The sequence below is a fragment of the Antechinus flavipes genome, chromosome 1 (genome assembly GCF_016432865.1).
Source record: "Antechinus flavipes isolate AdamAnt ecotype Samford, QLD, Australia chromosome 1, AdamAnt_v2, whole genome shotgun sequence".
NCBI classification, from domain to species: domain Eukaryota; kingdom Metazoa; phylum Chordata; class Mammalia; order Dasyuromorphia; family Dasyuridae; genus Antechinus; species Antechinus flavipes.
In genome coordinates this window covers 316,706,026-316,725,937 of record NC_067398.1, presented here as the reverse complement: position 1 = coordinate 316,725,937, position 19,912 = coordinate 316,706,026, and the positions used below count along the sequence as shown (strand labels likewise).

The following is a 19,912-nucleotide window of genomic DNA, read 5'->3' as shown; positions in this document are numbered from 1 at the left end:
GGAAGAAGCTGCTATGGGATTAAATTATTAAAATAAAAGGCAAAAATGAAAATTTTAATTATACTTATTACCTTTGTAACATGGCATTAAATATTTTCCAAACAAGCATATGTTTATTTCTTCTTGCTAAGCCTCAAGGAAGACAAAATAATGTGACTTCTACCTATTTAATTATGCTAAGCTCCATGTGTGCCACAGTAAATGATGATTACCTTTATCCTTAGACAAGACTGCTGTTAATTGACAATTGAAAATTCTCAATTTTACTCATCTTTGCCATTACAATCCTAATCTTCTTACAACCAAATAGAGAACATGCCATTCTTACAATAGAATAACAGTAATCATTTAGAGTAAGAAACCAAGCCATATATATATATATATGTGTGTGTGTGTGTGTGTGTGTGTGTGTGTGTGTGTGTATGTATGTATATATATATATATATATGAAAAATGTATCTATGTATCTTCTTAAAAGTTATTTCTAAAAAAATCATATTTCTCCTCACAATTCTCACAATATTTTCTTTCCTGCCAAGCTCCAAACCTCAGGTTTCAAGTTGTAGGAAATTCTCAACTGAAGCTCACCTCATTTCTAATTCCCTCTGATCCCTGTATCCTAGCAACTTTAAGGAGTTATCAAAACTTTCTTGTTGCTTAGTGGTATCTATAACCTGATTTTATTCCTTCAGTTTGACAGGGCCAAACTGAGAATTAATCCTCCCAAGCCTATCTTATGGAAAAAGCCATCTTGCACATTTTCTCAGAAGTCTAGATAAATTAATTACCATTTAAAGCCATGAGGGCTACTCTAGGTGCCAATGCCCTGCACTGCCATCTCCTGGCAGTTAAGAGAGAAAGAAGAGTCTGATTAATAGGCAATGACTATTACCAAATCTAGGCAGATAGTGTAGAACAGTGGTTCTTAAAATTTTGTTCTCATTATCTTTGTACTTTTAAAAATTATTAAGGATCTATCCAAAGAGTTTTTGTTTATGTGGGTTATATTTATAATTATTTAGCATAATAGAAAACCAATTTTGTATTTATAGGCCCTCTGAAAGAGTTTCAGAGATCTTCAGGATTTGCTAGACCACACTTTGAGAACCACTAGTCTAGATTAAACATTCCTAAACATTATCATGAATATGGTTAATTCTTGAAATAAAAGTCTATAGAGGCAAAGAATAACATGGTATATTAAGTTCAATGCTTATTTTATGTTTTCTCATTTCTATTTTCTTTGAATTGTTGAGGTATTTTTAAATTTTTTCCATTTTTCCATTTATCTAGAAATGTGAAGATATACTATTTCTTCAGACTAAAACCCTTTCCATATGTTCCCCTTTTTTAGATAGCAGAAACAACAAAGTCTAAGACCTTTCTCTGAAATGGAATAAAAGTAATTAACTCTTTTCTAGATAAAAATATTGCCTTACCATACATACACATGAAAAGACTGGCACCATGACTCACTTCGAGAAATTGTCTCTTACCTTTTGAAATTCAAGGTTAAGAAAGTAATTACCAGAAGAAACTCTTAAGGGAAAATGACCGTGAAGAAAATGAGTGGTGACTACTTTGGAATGTTAACTTCAAACTGTATTTTAATATAATGTTGTAATCTTTTCCTTGATCAAGACTCATATAAATGTTACTTAAAGTCATGTCATGGCAGAGATTGCTGTGCCATTTTGGACTGACTCTCTCTCTCTCTCTCTTTTTTTCCCCTTTCATAAAAATGGCATGAATTAAATAAAAATTGTTTCTAGAAGACTTGATTTTAAATCACAAAGGACATGATTTGTATTAATTTTTCTTCAGTGGTATTTTTTTTAAGTATGCACCTGTATCGAGATTTTTTTTCACCCAGAGCACTAGGTATGATAATGAGACAGGAAGCAAAAGTAATGTGAAAAACATAAACAAATTCAACATAGTCCTCTTTTTTCCCCCTAGCATCTTTTGGTTTGATGGAAGAGGAAGGACTAATTAGGAAGCTAGGGTATTTTTAGTTGAAATTGGTAGCGCTGCAATTGTGAAAAGGAAATGGAAGTTTATAGTAACAATTTTAAAAGGATAAAATGAAAAGAATGACTAAAACAACAAATAATAAATAGCAGAGAAGCTAACATCAATAAGGGCCCATCAAAGTAGCTGGCAAAATAGAAAAATTATTCAAACAGGTATGTAATCTAATAAAACAATTTTAAAATCTGAAATATATAATTTTATATAATAAAAATGCAGCAACATCAATATTTAATATTATATAATAAATTTATGTTACAATTTTTTATCATACCAGTAATTTTTATGCCACCCAATTTTGAAACTTTTACCTTGGTAACTCTTCTCAGGAGGAGCAAGAGATGATTATTTTCATCTCATTCAGAAATGTAATGATAATAAATGGATTACTAAAAGCACCAAAATTACAGGTCCATTGTAAACTTCTAATACTGGTATATAAAATCAAAAGGGATAACTGTCTTTTTAGTTGTTGGTTTATTTGTTTGGATTTATGATTCCTATTGAAAACTCCTGCTGTTGCTAAAAATGAATACATGTGCTGGAACTTAAATTCACAAAGATATGCCAAACAGACTTTCCCAGGATCCCACACAAAGATGTTTTCAGAAATAGGACTTACCACCATCCAAAGGAACCTCCTCTTCCTGTTCACTGGGAGAAGGCAAAAGTGGCTGTAAGGGTTCCATGTTGATTATGAGTTGTTTATTTAAGGAGTGAAAACTCTTGCTCTGGGTAATGTTGGCTCTGAAAGTAAATATAACAGAAAGAATTGGCTTCCAAGAATCATTTCAAATACTTATCTGATTTCTTAATCTGTCTTCAGAACTAAATTTGCCTTTTTTGTAAAAGAAATAAGACCAGTAATACTAGAATATTGGTCTAGTGAAGGTCCAACAAACGTCCATTATAGTTAAAGGGATGGGTTGTTTTTTTTTTTTTTTCCAGAAGCAATGTGTGGTTGCTAGATTGGGATAATAAGGAAAGCTGAGCACTGCAGAAATTGATGTTTTTGAATTTTAATTCTAGAGAAAACTTTTGAGAGTGTTTTGGACAGCAAGGGGGTCAAATCTGTCAATACTTAAAGAAATTAATTCAAGCTTTTCATTAGAAGATTAAATACTGCAGCTGAAGCTTTAATACTTTAACCACATAATGAAAAAAATTCTAATGTTGGAAAAAAACTAAAGGAAAAGGTCATAGCAGAGGAAATGATGGTTAGATAGTGTCATGGAAACAATGATCATGAATCTGGATAGGAGGACTTGGCATGCTATGGGTCACATGGAGTCATCCATGGAGTCACAGAGAATCAGATACAACTGAACGATTGAACAAAATTGGATTACTGGCACTCAGACCTTATTTTTCATATTTGAAGTACTCTTTTTTACAAATCCACTAATTAACTGGAGTCCATGCAACATAATATAATAAATTGCATTTTCTAGTCTTTGCAATTAAGTGCAGACATGTTGGCTGCATCACCATAGAGATTGGAAGGGTAAAAAAGATCTGTTCCATCAAATGAATACTAAGTCATCTGAGATTAGGCAAAGTACAGGAAACAAACTAAGGTAGCCAGATAAAGAGACAATACCCAAGATCTGTAGTGGGGAGCTTTCTCTGTATTGCTAGACATCCTTGTCATGATGAATGTTTCATGTGGCCCACTTACGAATCATTTTTTCAACTGGCCAGTCTACCTACCCAAACTATGTATTCTGTTCTGGAAAGGAAACCCCATTAATTAGTGAACACAGTGATAGACAGCTGGCTGGAAAACTAAGCAGGTGGCTTAGCTAAGAACATCTGCTTGCAGCTGTAATGACTGCTTATCCACTCTGCCACAGGTTGGCCAGCCAGCTGTGCTGTGACTGACAATGATTCTCTCCAGGGGAAACTCCTTGCAGATGCCTGCTTTTCCTGTTTTGTGTCAAATCAGGAGACAGCCACAGTCTGGCAAACTTGAGATGAATAAGTGTACTAATGGAGCCAACTACTTATTTCTCAGGATAGGAATTTCCATTAGCAAAGGAGAAAGGCAGGGAAGAAGGGTCAAGTCACCCTTGTCAGATGTTTCTCTTCCCTGGCACTAATACAACAAAATTTGTGAAGACTGGGAAGTGAGGATTATGTAACTGAGAATGGGTTCCCTTTTCAATTTCTCATTTTTTTTGTCTCTAATTCCTATGTCTAGTTCCAGACTGGCCAAAACAGAAATGAATGCTATTTACATTCAATCTAAAGCAATCAGGACTCAAATAATGACTCTGAGGGTCTTTCCCCCCCAGACTTATTCATTCATTCATTCATTCATTTAGACTAGATGAGATTTTTTTTTACCTCAATTGCTATCTAGCCTTAATCACTGAATGGGTGCAGCCTCAGTCAAATTGAAATTTGTTAAAGACAGCTTAAAAAGGCCAAAGTCTCCCATTTCATCCATAGCCATCACCAGTCGTCCTGATCTATATTTGTTTACTGGACCCAAATGGCTCTGGAAGGGAAAGTGATGCAGGTGACCTTGCACAGCTCTTCCACATTTAAATCCAATTCACTTGCATGTCAAGGTATTACCTCCCTGAGGTTATTTTGAGAATGAAGGACAAACAACTACAGTCTCAGACTATTTTCTCTGTCTTAAATTTTTAAGGAGACTGGTGCTCACTTAATTACAATTTACCTACCTTGCAATGTAATGAGGATCAAATAATATTCTCATTTGGCCCTAAGAATCTCTAGAGATTGACCTCTTTGAAGAGGAGTTTGCTGTTTAGACCTTACTTTGATTTAGAGCATTCCATTACTCTCCTCTTCTTTGCCCACCTTTATCCATATAATTAGTGAAATACCTGTTTTCAGCCCTAATCTTGGAAGATCTCTGGTTATACAAGTTTTCCTAGAATAGACTAATGTGTGAATTGATTATGCTTCATCCTCACAGTCAATCTTGGGGGGAGGGAAGGGAAAGATCATGGGCTGCTTTGTAATTCATATATAATATATATATTTCTGGGGCATAATTATCATTGCTACTGTGACAGCTGAATTAAATTGAAACTTATGAAACAACATTCAGAATATTATTGTTCTGTAAGAAATGACCAGCAGGAGGAATACAGAGAGGCTTGGAGAGACTCACATGAACTGATGCTAAATGAAATGAGCAGAACCAGAGGTCATTATACACTTCGACAATGATATTGTATGAGGATGTATTCTGATGGAAGTGGATTTCTTTGACAAAGAGACCTAACTGAGTTTCAATTGATAAATGATGGACAGAAGCAGCTACACCCAAAGAAAGAACACTGGGAAACGAATGTGAACTATTTGCATTTTTATTTTTCTTCCCGGGTTATTTTTACCTTCTGAATCCAATTCTCCCTGTGCAACAAGAGAACTGTTCAGTTCTGCAAACATATATTGTATCTAGGATATACTGCAACATATCTAACATATATAGGACTGCTTGCCATCTAGGGGAGGGGGTGGAGGGAGGGAGGGGAAAAATCAGAACAGAAGCGAGTGCAAGGGATAATGTTGTAAAAAATTACCCTGGCATGGATTCTGTCAATATAAAGTTATTATTAAATAAAATTTTAAAAAATAAAAAATAAATAATAATAAAAAAAGAAGAAACAACATTCAGAGAAATTGTAACTATATTCCAATAATAGTTTCTAGGTTTCTTGTTACACCCCAAGAAATGGTTACAATGAAATGGTTATTTAATAGATCAAATGAGATAATATCACTCACCAAGGAATTATTAAGCTCTCTACTATGTGCCAAACATAATACTAGGTACTGCAGACCCAAATATAAAATAAAAGTCCCTGCCCTCAAGGGAACTTACGTGTAGAGCCAGATCTCTTCTCAGGGTGACATGAAATGGTTTTGACTAGGTATCATAACTTCTGGTTCCTTACACTGTCATCACATAACACTTGTCTACCCAAAAAATCTTCTAGCCCAAGTTGCTCCTTAATCTTTTAATCAAATTTCAGAAGCCCCCAAACTTATAATTGTCAGATTCCTAGAGCATTGTCTAGAGAAGGGGTATCAAAAACAGTCCCCCTGCCACTAGATTAAAATATAATTGGCAAATATTTAACAAAATATAGGACATATGATAAAACATAGATAATGTTCGATTGTGGTTTTCCAAGTAAACGTGTCTGGCAGGATTGTTGTTCAGTTATTTCAGTCTTGTTGGATTCTTCTTTGACCCCATTTGGGGATTCCTTGGCAAAGATGTTGAAGTGGTTTGCCATTTTCTTTTCTAACTCATTTATAAATGAGGAAATTAGGCAAACAGGGCTAGTTGCCCAGTGTCACACAGCTAGTAAATGACTGAGACTGGATGTGAACTCAGGAAGATGAGTTTTCCTGATTTTATACCCAGCCCTTTATCTGCTGCACCACTTAACTGCACTTACATATAATTGAATAACTCCCATTTCTGAGTTTGATACAAATGACACTGAGAGGTGAATTTCCTAGAGTTCTACAGTCACAGATATGACACAAACATGAATATATGACATGATATGACTGACTCTTTACCACTCTGCCTCTCCCTGCTTAATGACCAATCTATCTATAAAATTAAAAGAGAAATCATACCGGCCTTCAAGGAGCTTACTTGTAAGGATGGGGGAGGAATTTGTAGAATAAAGCACTTACAGAGATCACTGAGACAAGAGAAATAATACTAACATATACATTTGGGGGTAGTAGGGAGTACTGTCCAGTGTCCCAAGTAACAATCAAGGCAGTTTTTCTTGAAAAGAAGTTATACAGGATACCTAGGAGAAGGTCCCCACTTACCTGTGAACCTCAGGAGGATCCCTCTGGATTTTGGAACTTGCCTCCACTACCTCTTTGGCAACTCTGCCACTATTAAAAAGAAAAAGAAAAAGGAAAGAAAAAAAAATGAAAGAAATTAAATACTACATAGAGACAGAGAGAGAAATAATACCTTTCCTGAGGTCAAGAAACAAGACAGAAACATTGTTAAGGGAAAAAAAATGAGGTTTACGGGATTAACTTTCCTGACAATATGCTTGCTTCTGTTTGACGTGACCCTTCCTCCTGCCCCACAGTCTCCCTACCCCCTATCCTGCGCCTTTTTTTAGAAGCTTACATAGCTAGAATCTTCCTTTGTTATAAGCTTCCAGCTTTCCTAAATCATTCCTAGGCACCCATCTTCTGTGACATCACAGTTAAGAAAACAATCAGCTGTATCTGAGCCACTGACCTTCTCTACAAAACATACTCCCCATACTTTAGAATCTTTGAGCAGAGCCATTATGTGGGATAGCTCAGGGCAGAGCTGGAATAGCCACTGAGATTCAGACATAGCCAGTATGGCAAAGTGTCTCTTGCCTGAATCTTCAATGGCTTTCTTTCTCCTCTTCCCAGCTAGGCTTGAAGGTCACTCCACCCCCATCCTAGATATCTGGTCCCTTTTAAAGATCCAGTCATCAAAACTCTGTATATCCTTGTCCCTTCTTTCCTTAAACACCCCCAGCCACATCCAGATAGATGTCTAAAGTTAAGGGATTCCTCTTATAGGAGGTAAAATGCACCTGAAATTTTGAAAGGTCTATTGCTTTTATCATCACTTTCATTCACTTAAATGGGAAATCCTTTGGAGGTAACTCATCACTTTCCCTCCACCACCCCTCAAAAGAAAAAAAATTATAATGTACTGGACCAGGAAATGATTTTCTTCTTTTTCTTCTTCTTTCTTTTCCTATGACTCTGTGGTTTAAGCTTTTCAAACCATTTTTCCCCAAATGGGTAACTTGCTCTGAAGTTCAAGAGCATTATGTGAACAAAAAAAAAGACATTGAAATGGAAGGAAACCAGTTTTCAAAATAAGTTAAATAAGTCACATAGCTAGTAACTGAAATTGAAATGGTGGAAAGTGAATGGTTGATAGTTAAAAGCACTGGCAACCCCCAGGTACTAAAAAACAGGACACAATACACTTACTTTCACAAAGTGACATCAATTTTGATGTAACTTCTTCATAAAAAGGGGGTAGAAAGTCCAAGCCTCTTCAACTACCTACCTATATCGAAATCTACTGCCTTTAAAAAATATTTTGCTGCTTGACACCGTCTTGATCTGACTGGATTTTGCATACCTTAAAGAAAAGAAGAGAATAGTCACCCCATTAGAAGGCCAACACTTCATATGATAGGATGATTGGTCAGTGTCATTGGTGAAGAGATGCTTTTCCTTTTCATATCAGAAATTAAGGGAGAGGGTGGTTCATAGCACTGTTTGGTCTTCAGGGAGCATTGTATTCCTTGAAATCAAATATGTCAGCAGTGCAGCAAGCTACAATCTACATTTCCCATTTTACAGAGGAGTTTTTTTTTTTTTTAATTTCCCTAATGGGAAAGTTAGAAAATTCCTTTCATTACAATCCCAATGAATGATAGCTCCTATTTTAACTATGGCTAAATCACTATGTCCCAGTACTTCCTGGTAGATGACTAGGGATACATGGAAAAATGGAGACCTAACCAATTGCTAATTTAGTATGGATAAAAGTGAAATGTAAACAAGAGGTTTACACTTACCTCCCAACACAACTAAAATACAGACTGGTCTGATATTTCCCATTATTTGTTGTTCACTTGTTTCAAGTATTGCCAACTTTTCATGACCCCATTTGGGGTTTTCTTGACAAGATAACTGGATGGTTTGCCATTTCCTTCTCTAGCTCATTTGATAGATGAGGAAACTAAAGCAAACAGGGTTAAGTGACTTACTTAGGGTCACACAGCTAATGAGTGCCTGAGACCAGAACTTGGGAAGATGAATGTTCTTGACTCTCGATTTATGACCCACTACACCAGCTAAATCCCCTTTACTGAGCATCCACCTCTTCCCTCAGCTATGACATCCACAGAAAACACAAATGAAGACACAAAAACGCTAATCTGTCAGGAGGCACTCACTTCTTCAGCTATACCATAAGACTGCTAAATACTTGGAAGAGTTTTTATTAAAACTTATTAAAATCTGTGGTATAGTGGAAAAGACAGATAGATTTGGAGCCAGCACCAGCTCTGTTACTTATTATCTGGCAAAGTCATTTAATCCTTCTATGCCTTAATGTAAAATGAAGGGCTTGATTAAGTAGCATCTCAGAACCCTTCCAGTTCCAAATTTTGGATGCTACAATTCTACAGAGAAATTTGAAATGAGTGAAGGTATATATTCAAGCAGCTAAATGGCTCAGTGGATAAAGTGTACAGGCTTAGAGTCAGGAAGACCTAAGTTCAAATCCAGCCTCAAACAACTTATGAGCCATGTGATCCTCAGCAATTCACTTAACACTGTTTGCCTCATCTATAAAATGAGCTGCAGGAAGAAATGTCAACCTATTCCAATGTCCTTGCCAACAAGACCCCAACTGGGTCATGAAGAGTCAGGCCTGAATGAAAAAACTGAATGACATAAACTGGTGCTGACCTTTGACACCTAATTTCTCCTTTCTTATCATTATATATAAGTTCTTTCTCTAAATTCTTTATTATTAGATCTCCAAGTGCTATATTCATCCCATTGGAGCTGGCAGAGATGCTCCTGGTCCTCCTCACACACACTCCCAAAAGTTCACAGTATTGATGCTGGATTTAGTGCAGTCAGCCAATCACTTAGCCCACTACAATTCAGAAAGCCAGGCTCAAGCAATCCAGCAGCTTCAACCCCCCAGGTATAAATATGGGCTATGATGCCTACCACCCTAGTCTCTTTAAAGATACCCATTTTAGAGATGTTTTCTAAGTCTTGGAAATAAATAAATAAAGGTCTATTCCAAGGTAATCCCAATGGACTTTGGACAGAAAATGCCATCTGCATCCAGAAGGATGAATTAAATATAAAATCATATATGCTATGTTCACTTCTTTTTTCTTTTCTTATCTCACAGCCTCCAATCAGAAACAGTTTGCTTTTTGGAAAAGGAAGCATAAAAGGAAACAAAGTATAAACAGAAATTTTCTTTTTAAAAAGTTAGCCATATCAAGAATATATTATATTGTTATGTTTTGTTTTTAATTTTCCTTCAGTTTCCAAGATATCCTTCCCCATCCAAACAGCCATCTCATCCCTGATAACAAAGAATAAAATATGTCAATTGAGGTCACCATTAAATGCTATGTCGCACACCCAGCTGCACAGAAAATGAAAGGAGATATATTTTCATGTCTCTTCTTTAGGGGAGGGAGGTTATTTGTGAACACTATGCCATGCTGGGTTTCAGTTTTGCTGTGGAGGCTAAAATGAAAACTTTCTAATGTTAATGCTCTGCAGAGCTTGTCTCCTGTGTTGGAGGTGGGAAACAAAAGCAAATTTACTTCCCCCACACTCCCTTGCTTTGCATCAAATTCTGGTGCCAGGGCTTTCTAGCTGATCACTGGCCTCTCTCCAAGAGTTTTTCCAAAGTACATCCATTTCTCAAAAGCACATCAGGAATGCTTAGTCACTAAATGCTGGTCTACACAATTCCCATCCAAGTAATGTGAGCTGAAATGGGTAAACAGCCTATATTCTTGATGATAGAACTCAAGATCATGCTTTGTCATTCTTCAATAAACAGAAATAATAATGATAATACCTGAAGAAGCAAAAGAGCCTTTCTATCTGTGAGGGTATGGCAAAGGCTAGAGTACTGGCCTGGGAGTCAGAAAAACCTGAGTTCAAATTTCACCTCAGACACACTTATTAGCTGTAGACCCTTGAACAAATTGTTTTAACCTCTTTTCTCCTCTGTAAAATGGGAAATGTAGAAACGAATCTATCTCATAGGGTTGTTATGATAATCAAATGAGATTATATATATATATAATGTCTTGGGAATTTTATGTGTTATCTAAATGTCCACTAGTAAAGCTATTTATTCACACAGGCTAAGTGACTAACAGAAATCAATGAATCTAGAGGTCAAGTAGCATTAAGGTCTCCAGTTGCCTATTTTGCCACTAACACAAATCACATATGTGGTTTTGCCTCTAAGCTCTGATATTCTTCTTGTTTAGTCATTTCAGTCATATCCAACTCTTCATGATCCCATTTGAGATTTTCTTGGCAAAGATACTGGACTGGTTTCCCATTTCTTTCTCCAGCTCATTTTGCAGATGCAGAAACTGAGGGTTAAATGACTGTCCAGAGTCACACAGCTAATATTTGTCCGAGATTAAATTTCAATTATTCCAGGACTGGTGGTCTAGCCACTATACCTCCTAGCTGCCTTGCCTCTAAGCTTATCTTCCATTTATTCTGTATGTATATTGTCTCCCTCATTAGAATGTAAATTCTTTGAGGAGAGGGGCAATTTTTGCCTTTTGGTGGATTGCACAGTGCCTGGCATATAATAAAATCTTAATAAATGTTTGTTTATTGAGTGATTGGTCATCAGTTTTTTCAACCACAAAATTACTGAGTAAGATTAAGGAGACCTTTAAAGTCATTTCCAATTTTGACATTCTATAGAATGTCAGAAAAAAAATTGTATTATATGTGATAAAGGAGAGATAAAGGATAGAGGAGAAAATATGTAAATAAAGCAAAAAGATAGATAATCCCCCTGAATAATTTTTTTCTGTGGTTCTGTTTTGCACACACACACACACACACACACACACAACACACACACACACATACACACACACACTCCTTACCTGGCCCCCAAATCCTCTCAACTCAGTTCTAAGACCAGAAAACCTTAACTCAAAGACTGCTATCTAAGGTATTATACCAGGAAGCAAATTGCATGAAACACCTATAGAACTTTTAATTCACTTGTAGATAGATGATCTTGAGTAGAGTATGATAAAGGAAATGACTACAGACAACATAAAGGCTTTTTAGATGCTTTTTTAACTACTAGCATCAAATGACAAAAATTGCTTACTTGTAAAAGGCCTGATTCTCCACTCCACACTTCCAGAGGTGTTTGCAAGCAGCCGGAGTTGAGGTGTGAAATGCCAACATAGCCTTTTTCTAATGAAAGAGAACAGAACAGGAATGAGCATAAGAAGATTTTTGTATACTCTGAAAAAATAAATTAGGAGTCTGAAGCACTCTCAAGACTGAATCTGGTTGCTCTTTTTTTTTAAATTGAGAGTTCTCAAAAAATTATCAACTTTTCAAAGCTATGCTGAAATCCCATTACCAATATTAGGGCTTTCCCCATCTTCCCATTTGTATTCCCCTTCTCCATAACTTTGTATTTATCTGTGTACACATATTGCACCCCCTGCCAATAGAATGAGAGTTCCTCGAGGACGGGTTATTTTGTTTTGATTTTGGTAATCCCTCCCCACCAGTGACTATAAAACATGCCTTGCACATGGTAGACACTTAAGAATTCCTTACTGAATTAAATCTGATATTGCTTTGACCCAAATTTGGCTGTGTGACCCCGGGCAAGTCATGTAACCTCTAAGTATTTCAGGAACTCTCTTAGACAATAAATTGCCTAGAAGATGTCAAAACACATGGGTAGAGGGAATGTCCTTATTCTGGGAGCTCCCCATACCAATGAAATCCTAAATTTAGGCCCTGTCCCAACCTTGGATGGTGCCCCCTATATAACAAGCAGGTGATAAAAAGTTGTTGCCTATTTCCACAGAAGTGCAATGACAATATCTAATCTTTTTTCCTTCCCAATTGTTTTCAGTGTATCATTCCCATAACAGTCACTAATTCTAAAATCATGGACTCCACTGCATTACAATGCTATAATTACATTTTTAGGTTTTGCTATGAGTTACAGATAAAAGGGAAAAACAGATCATAAGAAAAATAATATCTGACCTCCTTCTGAGAGCCAATCACATAGAATGTCTTCCCTTCATACTTCAATTTGCAGACATCCGGCCTAGGGAAAGAAAATCTCTTTGGGTAAGGAGAAAAAAATGTCCATTAACAAGGGTAAGTGGCTTTCCTGTAGGAATCTGGCTGCCTCACAAATGCCAAACAGGTCACTCTGAAACAAGATATAATCTTATTATCAATGAAGACCTGATAAGTAGTGAAAAAAGGGAAAGGGATTACATAGTAATTTGCTTCCTGAGAGAGTTCCAAGACAGCTCAAAATTACTTAGTGGTTCCATTTTTCCATTATATATGAGCCACCATTCTTTAGAGGATTGAAGGACATTATGTACATTGCCCCCCAAAAATGTTTTGGTCCAGGTCTGTGATTTCATCAGTGTGGGGAACCCCTCCATTGATGCAAATCAGCAACTCTTCTGTAACTTAGTGTCTTAGAGATGCCTAGGGAACTGAGAAGTTAAGTTTCCAGGGTCACGCAGCCATGGATCAGAGGCAGGATATGAATCCAGGTCTTCCTGGCTGGGGTCAAGCCTTTTATTCATTGTGCCTTTATTAAAAATTATATAAAAATTTATTTATGGCTCTATTTGATGAAGTGAAAAAATAGTCATTTCAAGTTGCAGTAAATAAAATAATATGGTGTCTGACACTCTTCTCTCTCTCCCTCCTTCCTCCTCCCCTCCTTCCCATCTCTCTCTCTATCTGTCTGTCTCTAACCTGTCTCTGTCTCTCTGTATATCTCTCTCTGTCTCTCTTTGTCTCTCTCTGTGTCTCTCTGTGTCTCTGTCTCTATCTCTCTGTCACACACACACACACACACACACACACACACACACACACTTGCAAGGCCAACCATTCATCCATTCATTTCTGTCCATCTTTATGGAGAAATTATTTACATTTTCACCAAAATGGAAGCACAGCAATGAATGGCAAAATGATATTAAACCATTGATTTCCTTATCATTTGGAATGGTTATTTCACTCAAATTTTCTTGAAAATCTAGCCTTAATTTAACCTAAGATGGGAAAGTAGTTATGAAAAATGAATAATAAATCTCTTTTTACTCATGAAATCAAATTTTGCCTGTTCTAGACCAAGCTTGGATTTATGAGTAGAAAAAGTAAAGTTAGTTTGGATTTGGGGGGGGGGGGAATTGGCAGCTATATAAAGCCATGCAGTTAAATCTTTTTGAACAAAAGCAAGATGAAGGTTCCTCAGTTCTGGAATTGTGGTACTACAGAAATTGTGGGAATTGAGTAAACCACACTGAATTCATCTTTTGATTCAAATCTGGATCTGGCTCAGTTCCCTTTCTATTAAATTGTGGGTCTAGTCAAATTTCTGTCTCATGAGAAAACTTTATTCAATTTTTGGAATTGTAAGAAAATTCTATTGCATCATTTGAATCTAGTCCTTCATTGCTGGTAAGCTGGACCATCTCTACTTATTGCTTAGAGACCCTGATTAAGGATCTAGGTTATGCTAACCAAAAGCCCAGTCAGATCTGAAGATTGACACAAGGAGTTTTCTCACAAATATATATTTTTAAGCAATCCATATATGTGTCTTATTTGAAAACTGGTCTCATCATGGTCAGTCAGTTACTGTTTCCTAGTTTCTTTGAATACAGGCACTTGTGAGGGAGGGGACGCTTCTTTTTCTGACTTCAAGAAATTACATCTGTTGGCTCTCACCCTCCCAACTCAGAAAGCCACTTAACATTTCCTCTAATTGGAAATCAGATAATCTAATTATGTGTTCTGGTTTATATATTGTTATTTTTTTAAAAATCAATTGGTCTTGCTTGATTTGTCTTCCCTTGTATTCATAGTTCAGTGCCAAACTGAGGAAGTCTGGTCCCAATTTGTTATCCAATTGACTTGAAGTGCTCTATAAATTAATATGTTCAAAAATTCAAAATTTTGTCACCTCAGTCATTTTAATCAATCTACTCATCACAATAAGAAATATATAAAAGCACATCAGGAGGAAGATTTCATTATAATTTTTTAAATGCCACCACTATTCAACTTTAAGAAGCACAGCAGTACAACAAAGAACTTGGTCGAACAGATCAAATGAACTGAGTTATTTTTAGGCTTGAGACAGTTTCTTCATTCAGGGTTTCTTCCTTCAAAAAATACTTATCAACACTGTCTAAATCCTAAAGGTTAGTTTGAAATTTAAGTGTTGTGTTTAAGCCTTGGAACCAACCTCTTATGTCTGATTAGGAATGATTATACACTACAGTGAGTCCTAGGCATTCAAGAATTTGGGTGAATAATTACTCAAAGTCTTTGGGGACTTTGCTCTGGATTACTCCAGTCTTCTTGAAGTACTGGGTAGGGCAGAGGCATTCCCAAACCAACCTGTTCTCCTTGAAGTTCTTTGAGGAATAAAAAGAGGCTATTTCCCACCTTTCATTGAGACTGAGGGGAGTTCTACTCAGTTGTCATAAAGCTGACTAACTCATTACATTTGGTAACTTACTTAACAAGGAAAAACACAAGATTTGAATATAGGATTCTATGTATCAAAATTGGCTAAGAATGAGATAGACTTCAATGGGGGGAAAACCATAAAAAGATCAAAAAAGTTTAAAAAGGAAATCCTTGGTCCTTCATGTAGTAAAGGATGACTACTACAAAAAATCAACAAAGAGCTAGGTAAAACAGATGTTATCTAAGTACAAATAAGCAATTTGAGCAAAGCTAAAGTTAGAAAGATACAAGATAGACAAATGTCCAGGATGCAACATTGTATATTCAAAAATGATAAATAATAATAATAATACAAAATAAATCTTTTCACTCTCTGTCATGTTGTAATTAATTTTGACATATTTCATTCATTGTATTTATATGCCCAACATCCATAGCACAGTATCTGGCACAGAAATGATTAATACTGCTTTAATTAATTAATTAATAATTAATTTATTAATTGATTGATAAATCAAGTCCCACATGTTACAATGAAAGCTTAATTCTGATCAAATGTAAGTGATAGAGAGCTCAATTTTCACATCTTGCCTCTTTAACATATTTAACATGTATTGGTCAACCTGCCATCTGGGGGAAGAGGTGGGGGAAGGAGGGGAAAAGTTGGAACAAAAGGTTTTGCAATTGTCAATGCTGAAAAATTACCCATGCATATATCTTGTGAATAAAAGCTTATAATAATAATAATAATTATGCATACTCTTTGACCAAGCAAAAAAAAAAAAAAAAAGAAAGAAAGAAATGTCATTTATAATGCTCAATATCCATGTAGCTGTCATGAGCAATCAAGTAACATGATTTTAGCTTTTTCTATTAATTAATATTCTCATTTTTCCTTTCCATTTTTTATCTCCCCCCTGCCACCTTGGGCAATTGGGTTAAGTGACTTGCCCAGAGTCATTCAGATAATATGTGTCTGAGGTCAGATATGAACTCAAGTCCTCCAAACTCCAAGTCAGTGTTCTATCCACTGGGCCACCTAGCTGCCCCTCCATCTGGTCTCCTAAGGCCCAAGCTCCAGGGTTTTGCCATCTTTCTCACTCTGCACTGGATGCATTTCAACTTATTAACATAATTGCCAAAATGTGGAAACCACAAGTGTACACAATACAACAGACCCAGTCTGATCAAGACAGAATATATAAGAACTGTCACCTCCTTTTCTCAGCCTAATATATTTCTCTCCATGCAGCCTAAGATGGTAATAACCCTTTTGGCTTCCATGTTTTGTTAAAACATTGGATTGAATTCAGAAAATTATATGATGGGGAAGAAGAGCTAACTCCCCTTCAGTCTCCTACATGAAAAGGAACTCACATATTTCATAATGCCCAAAGCAATATTGGGAAGAAGCAAGCCAGCTGGATTGGGAATAAATATAAAATGGAAGCCTATGAGAGTATGGGCAATGCATTAACCTAAACCAAACTGTTCATATGAATGAGTCTTAACTACCAAAATGGGATGTCCCAGAAGTCTTAGGGAAATTATAAGTTATTAAAGCTTTAAAGCTGTTATTTAATCCTTTGAAGGATAAAATTGCACTAAGACTTTGGGGGATACACTATATTTAATTGAACCCTGAAATGGACTTATATTCTAGCAGAATAAGATTTATAGTTAACTTATACCCCAAAGAGATACTAAAGAAAGGAAAGGGACCTGTATGTGCCAAAATGTTTGTGGCAGCCCTGTTTGTAGTGGCTAGAAACTGGAAAATGAAAGGATGTCCATCAATTGGAGAATGGTTGAGTAAATTGTGGTATATGAATGTTATGGAATATTATTGTTCTGTAAGGAATGACCAGCAGGATGAATACAGAGAGGACTGGCGAGACTCACATGAACTGATGCTGAGTGAAATGAGCAGAACCAGGAGATCATTATATACCTCAACAACGATACTGTTTGAGGATGTATTCTGATGGAAGTGGATCTCTTCGATAAAGAGAGCCTTAATTGATCAAAGATGGACAGAAGCAGCTACACCCAGAGAAAGAACACTGGGAAAGGAATATAAACTGCTTGCATTTTTGTTTTTCTTCCCGGGTTATTTATACCTTCTGAATTTAATTCTCCCTGTGCAACAAGAAAACTGTTCGGTTCTGCACACATATATTGTATCTAGGATATACTGCAACCCATTCAACATGTAAAGGACTGCTTGCCATCTGGGGGAAGGGGTGGAGGGAGGGAGGGGAAAAATCGGAACAGAAGTGAATGCAAGGGATAATGCTGTAAAAAATTACCCTGGCATGCGTTCTATCAATAAAAAGTTATTTAAAAAAAATTAAAAAATAAAAATTATACTACAAAAAAAAAAAAAGATTTATAGTTAAACCAGTGTGGAACTCTATCCTTTTCTGGAAATGTTTAAAAAATTATTAAATGACACTAGTCTAAAATCTTATTACTAATCTTAAAGAGAAATTTTATTAGTCTTAATTATTGATTCTAAATTAGTCTTACTTATCAATTCTAAAATGAAATCTTCCTACCTTATCTCTAGGCCTCTTCCTACTGATCAGTATAGGAAGGATTTCTCAATGAAGGGTTTAAGGTATTGATCAGAATGAGAAAAGGAACAAGTCATTTTTTTTGTCAATTAATGGAGATATCTCTTGGGTTTTCCTTTGACCAGGGAGTAGTCCAAGAGAGGTTGAATGGTTATGAGAAAAATAATTCCCCAAGGGTGAGTCCAAAATCAAGTGACTTCTGTTCTGCCAGATGAAGCAAACTGTTAACTGAATTTCACCCACATTCTATTAGATGCATTACCACACTGTGAAATTTACTTTGTTCAGAAATAACGTAAATTGTAATTTGAAAATGGTTTGTCAAGAGATTTTCAAAGTCATGGAATAATTCTGCCTACCTTTAGTCCACTCTTTAGCAGAAATCCCTAGATTAACATAAGTTAACAAAATCTGCTTCTGGAAAAGTTGTGACTAAAGCTCAGAGCAAAAAATTTTTTTTCAATGACAGTAAACTAGATCCTAAGAGTCCAACAATGTAAGTATGCTGAAGAGAAGTAAAGAGGGAAAACTGTGATTCAAATTACATTAGAAGAGGTCCTTTTCATTTGAAAAGTAGAAGAAAAAAAGTTATTAAAGGCAAAATATTTAATGACATGTTTTCAAAGGAGGCTCTAGGTGTCTCTCATTCAGTCAAAAGTCTAGATTTCAGAAGGAGGGAAGAAGGGGAAAAAAGGAAGGAAAGATGAAAGAAAAGAAAGAGGGAAGAAAAAAAGGAAAAGGGGAATGAAGGAAAGGAGGTGGGAGGGAAAGAAGGAAGGAAGGAGGAGAGAAAGGAGGAAAGTAAAGAAGATGGGAAGGCAGGAAGGCAGGAAAGAAAGAAGAAAGGAAAAAAGGAAGGAAGGAAGGAAGGAAGGAAGAAAGGAAGGAAGGAAGGAAGGAAGGAAGGAAGGAAGGAAGGAGAGAGGGAGGGAGGAAAGAGGGACAGGAAGGGAGAGGAAAAGAAAAAGGAGAAAGAGTGGAACTAGGCAGCCTCTTTGGGAATTTGGACCCCAGAGATATTCCTCTTGTTTGCCTTTGTACAATCTAATTATCATCTCCTACCACTCCAGGAATAGTAGTGAGGAGAGTTGTGGTGTAACTATCCCTAGGGTGTTATATTTGAGTGTAATTGAACTAGCTGCCCTGGAATCAGAAAGATTTTCCCTAAGGGGTTGGCTATGATGAAAAATATAACTTGAATCCTTAGAAACTCTATCTTTAAAAAAAAGTCCTCTGGGCTATTTCCCCTCTCTCAGACTGTGACCAGCTAGGATCCCAAAACCCTAATGGTGACACATGCTCACTCCCAAATATAATTCTCTACTAAAAATAAATAAATAAATAAACAAAACAACTGAGTTTGTATTTTGCCCATGAGCTAAAATTGCTTTATAATGAAGTGTTAGGATAAAGAAAAGAAAACTATTATTATGTTAGAAATTTCTTAAAACACGCAAACATTTTTAAAAGAGCACATAAAAAATTAGTTTTCCAATCACTGAAAGAAACACTTACCATTTTAACAAGTGAATTCTTTTATTTCCCTGGAATACGACGAACCCTGCAGCAGTGAATCCTAAAAATGTCGTCGTCCCTGTTGAATCCTTAAAAACAATTTGAATTTTTAAAAATTAAAATAAATGACCTAATAAGGCTACATTTCTCATAGGCCAGGTTAATTCCTATTGCAATAGGTCACTGAGTAAGGGCTTCCATGATAAAGTATTCCAAACAATGAGATTTGTGAGAGCAGAGACTGACAGGATATGTTGATTGAGGTGGTCGAAAAATGAGCACAAACAATAACTTTTCTTTCTCCCTTCTGTTATCTTCCTAGAAAATAAGCTATCCCACAAGCAAATTCACAAGTGTATTTTGATATTGTCTAATATGAATCCTTCCTTGTACTGGAAGATAAAATTGTTTAAAAGCAATCATTAACTCATTCATCCATGTAGGTTTAACCATATTGTTATCTCTTAGAGACATCA

The 19,912-nt window shown here is 36.0% G+C and overlaps 1 protein-coding gene across 2 annotated transcripts in view; it reads right to left on the bottom strand.

Moving 5' to 3' along the window:
• Window positions 1-19,912, bottom strand: part of FRMD3 (FERM domain containing 3) — a 299,096-nt gene that overhangs the window by 33,655 nt on the left and 245,529 nt on the right. For both annotated transcript variants that reach the window (XM_051966415.1, XM_051966425.1), the window contains 6 exons: window positions 19,437-19,525; window positions 12,880-12,943; window positions 11,975-12,063; window positions 8,117-8,191; window positions 6,868-6,936; window positions 2,654-2,778 (listed from right to left, as the gene is read on the bottom strand). In XM_051966415.1, the coding sequence (XP_051822375.1) occupies window positions 2,654-2,778; window positions 6,868-6,936; window positions 8,117-8,191; window positions 11,975-12,063; window positions 12,880-12,943; window positions 19,437-19,525 (511 nt within the window). The remainder of the gene's footprint in view (window positions 1-2,653; window positions 2,779-6,867; window positions 6,937-8,116; window positions 8,192-11,974; window positions 12,064-12,879; window positions 12,944-19,436; window positions 19,526-19,912) is intronic.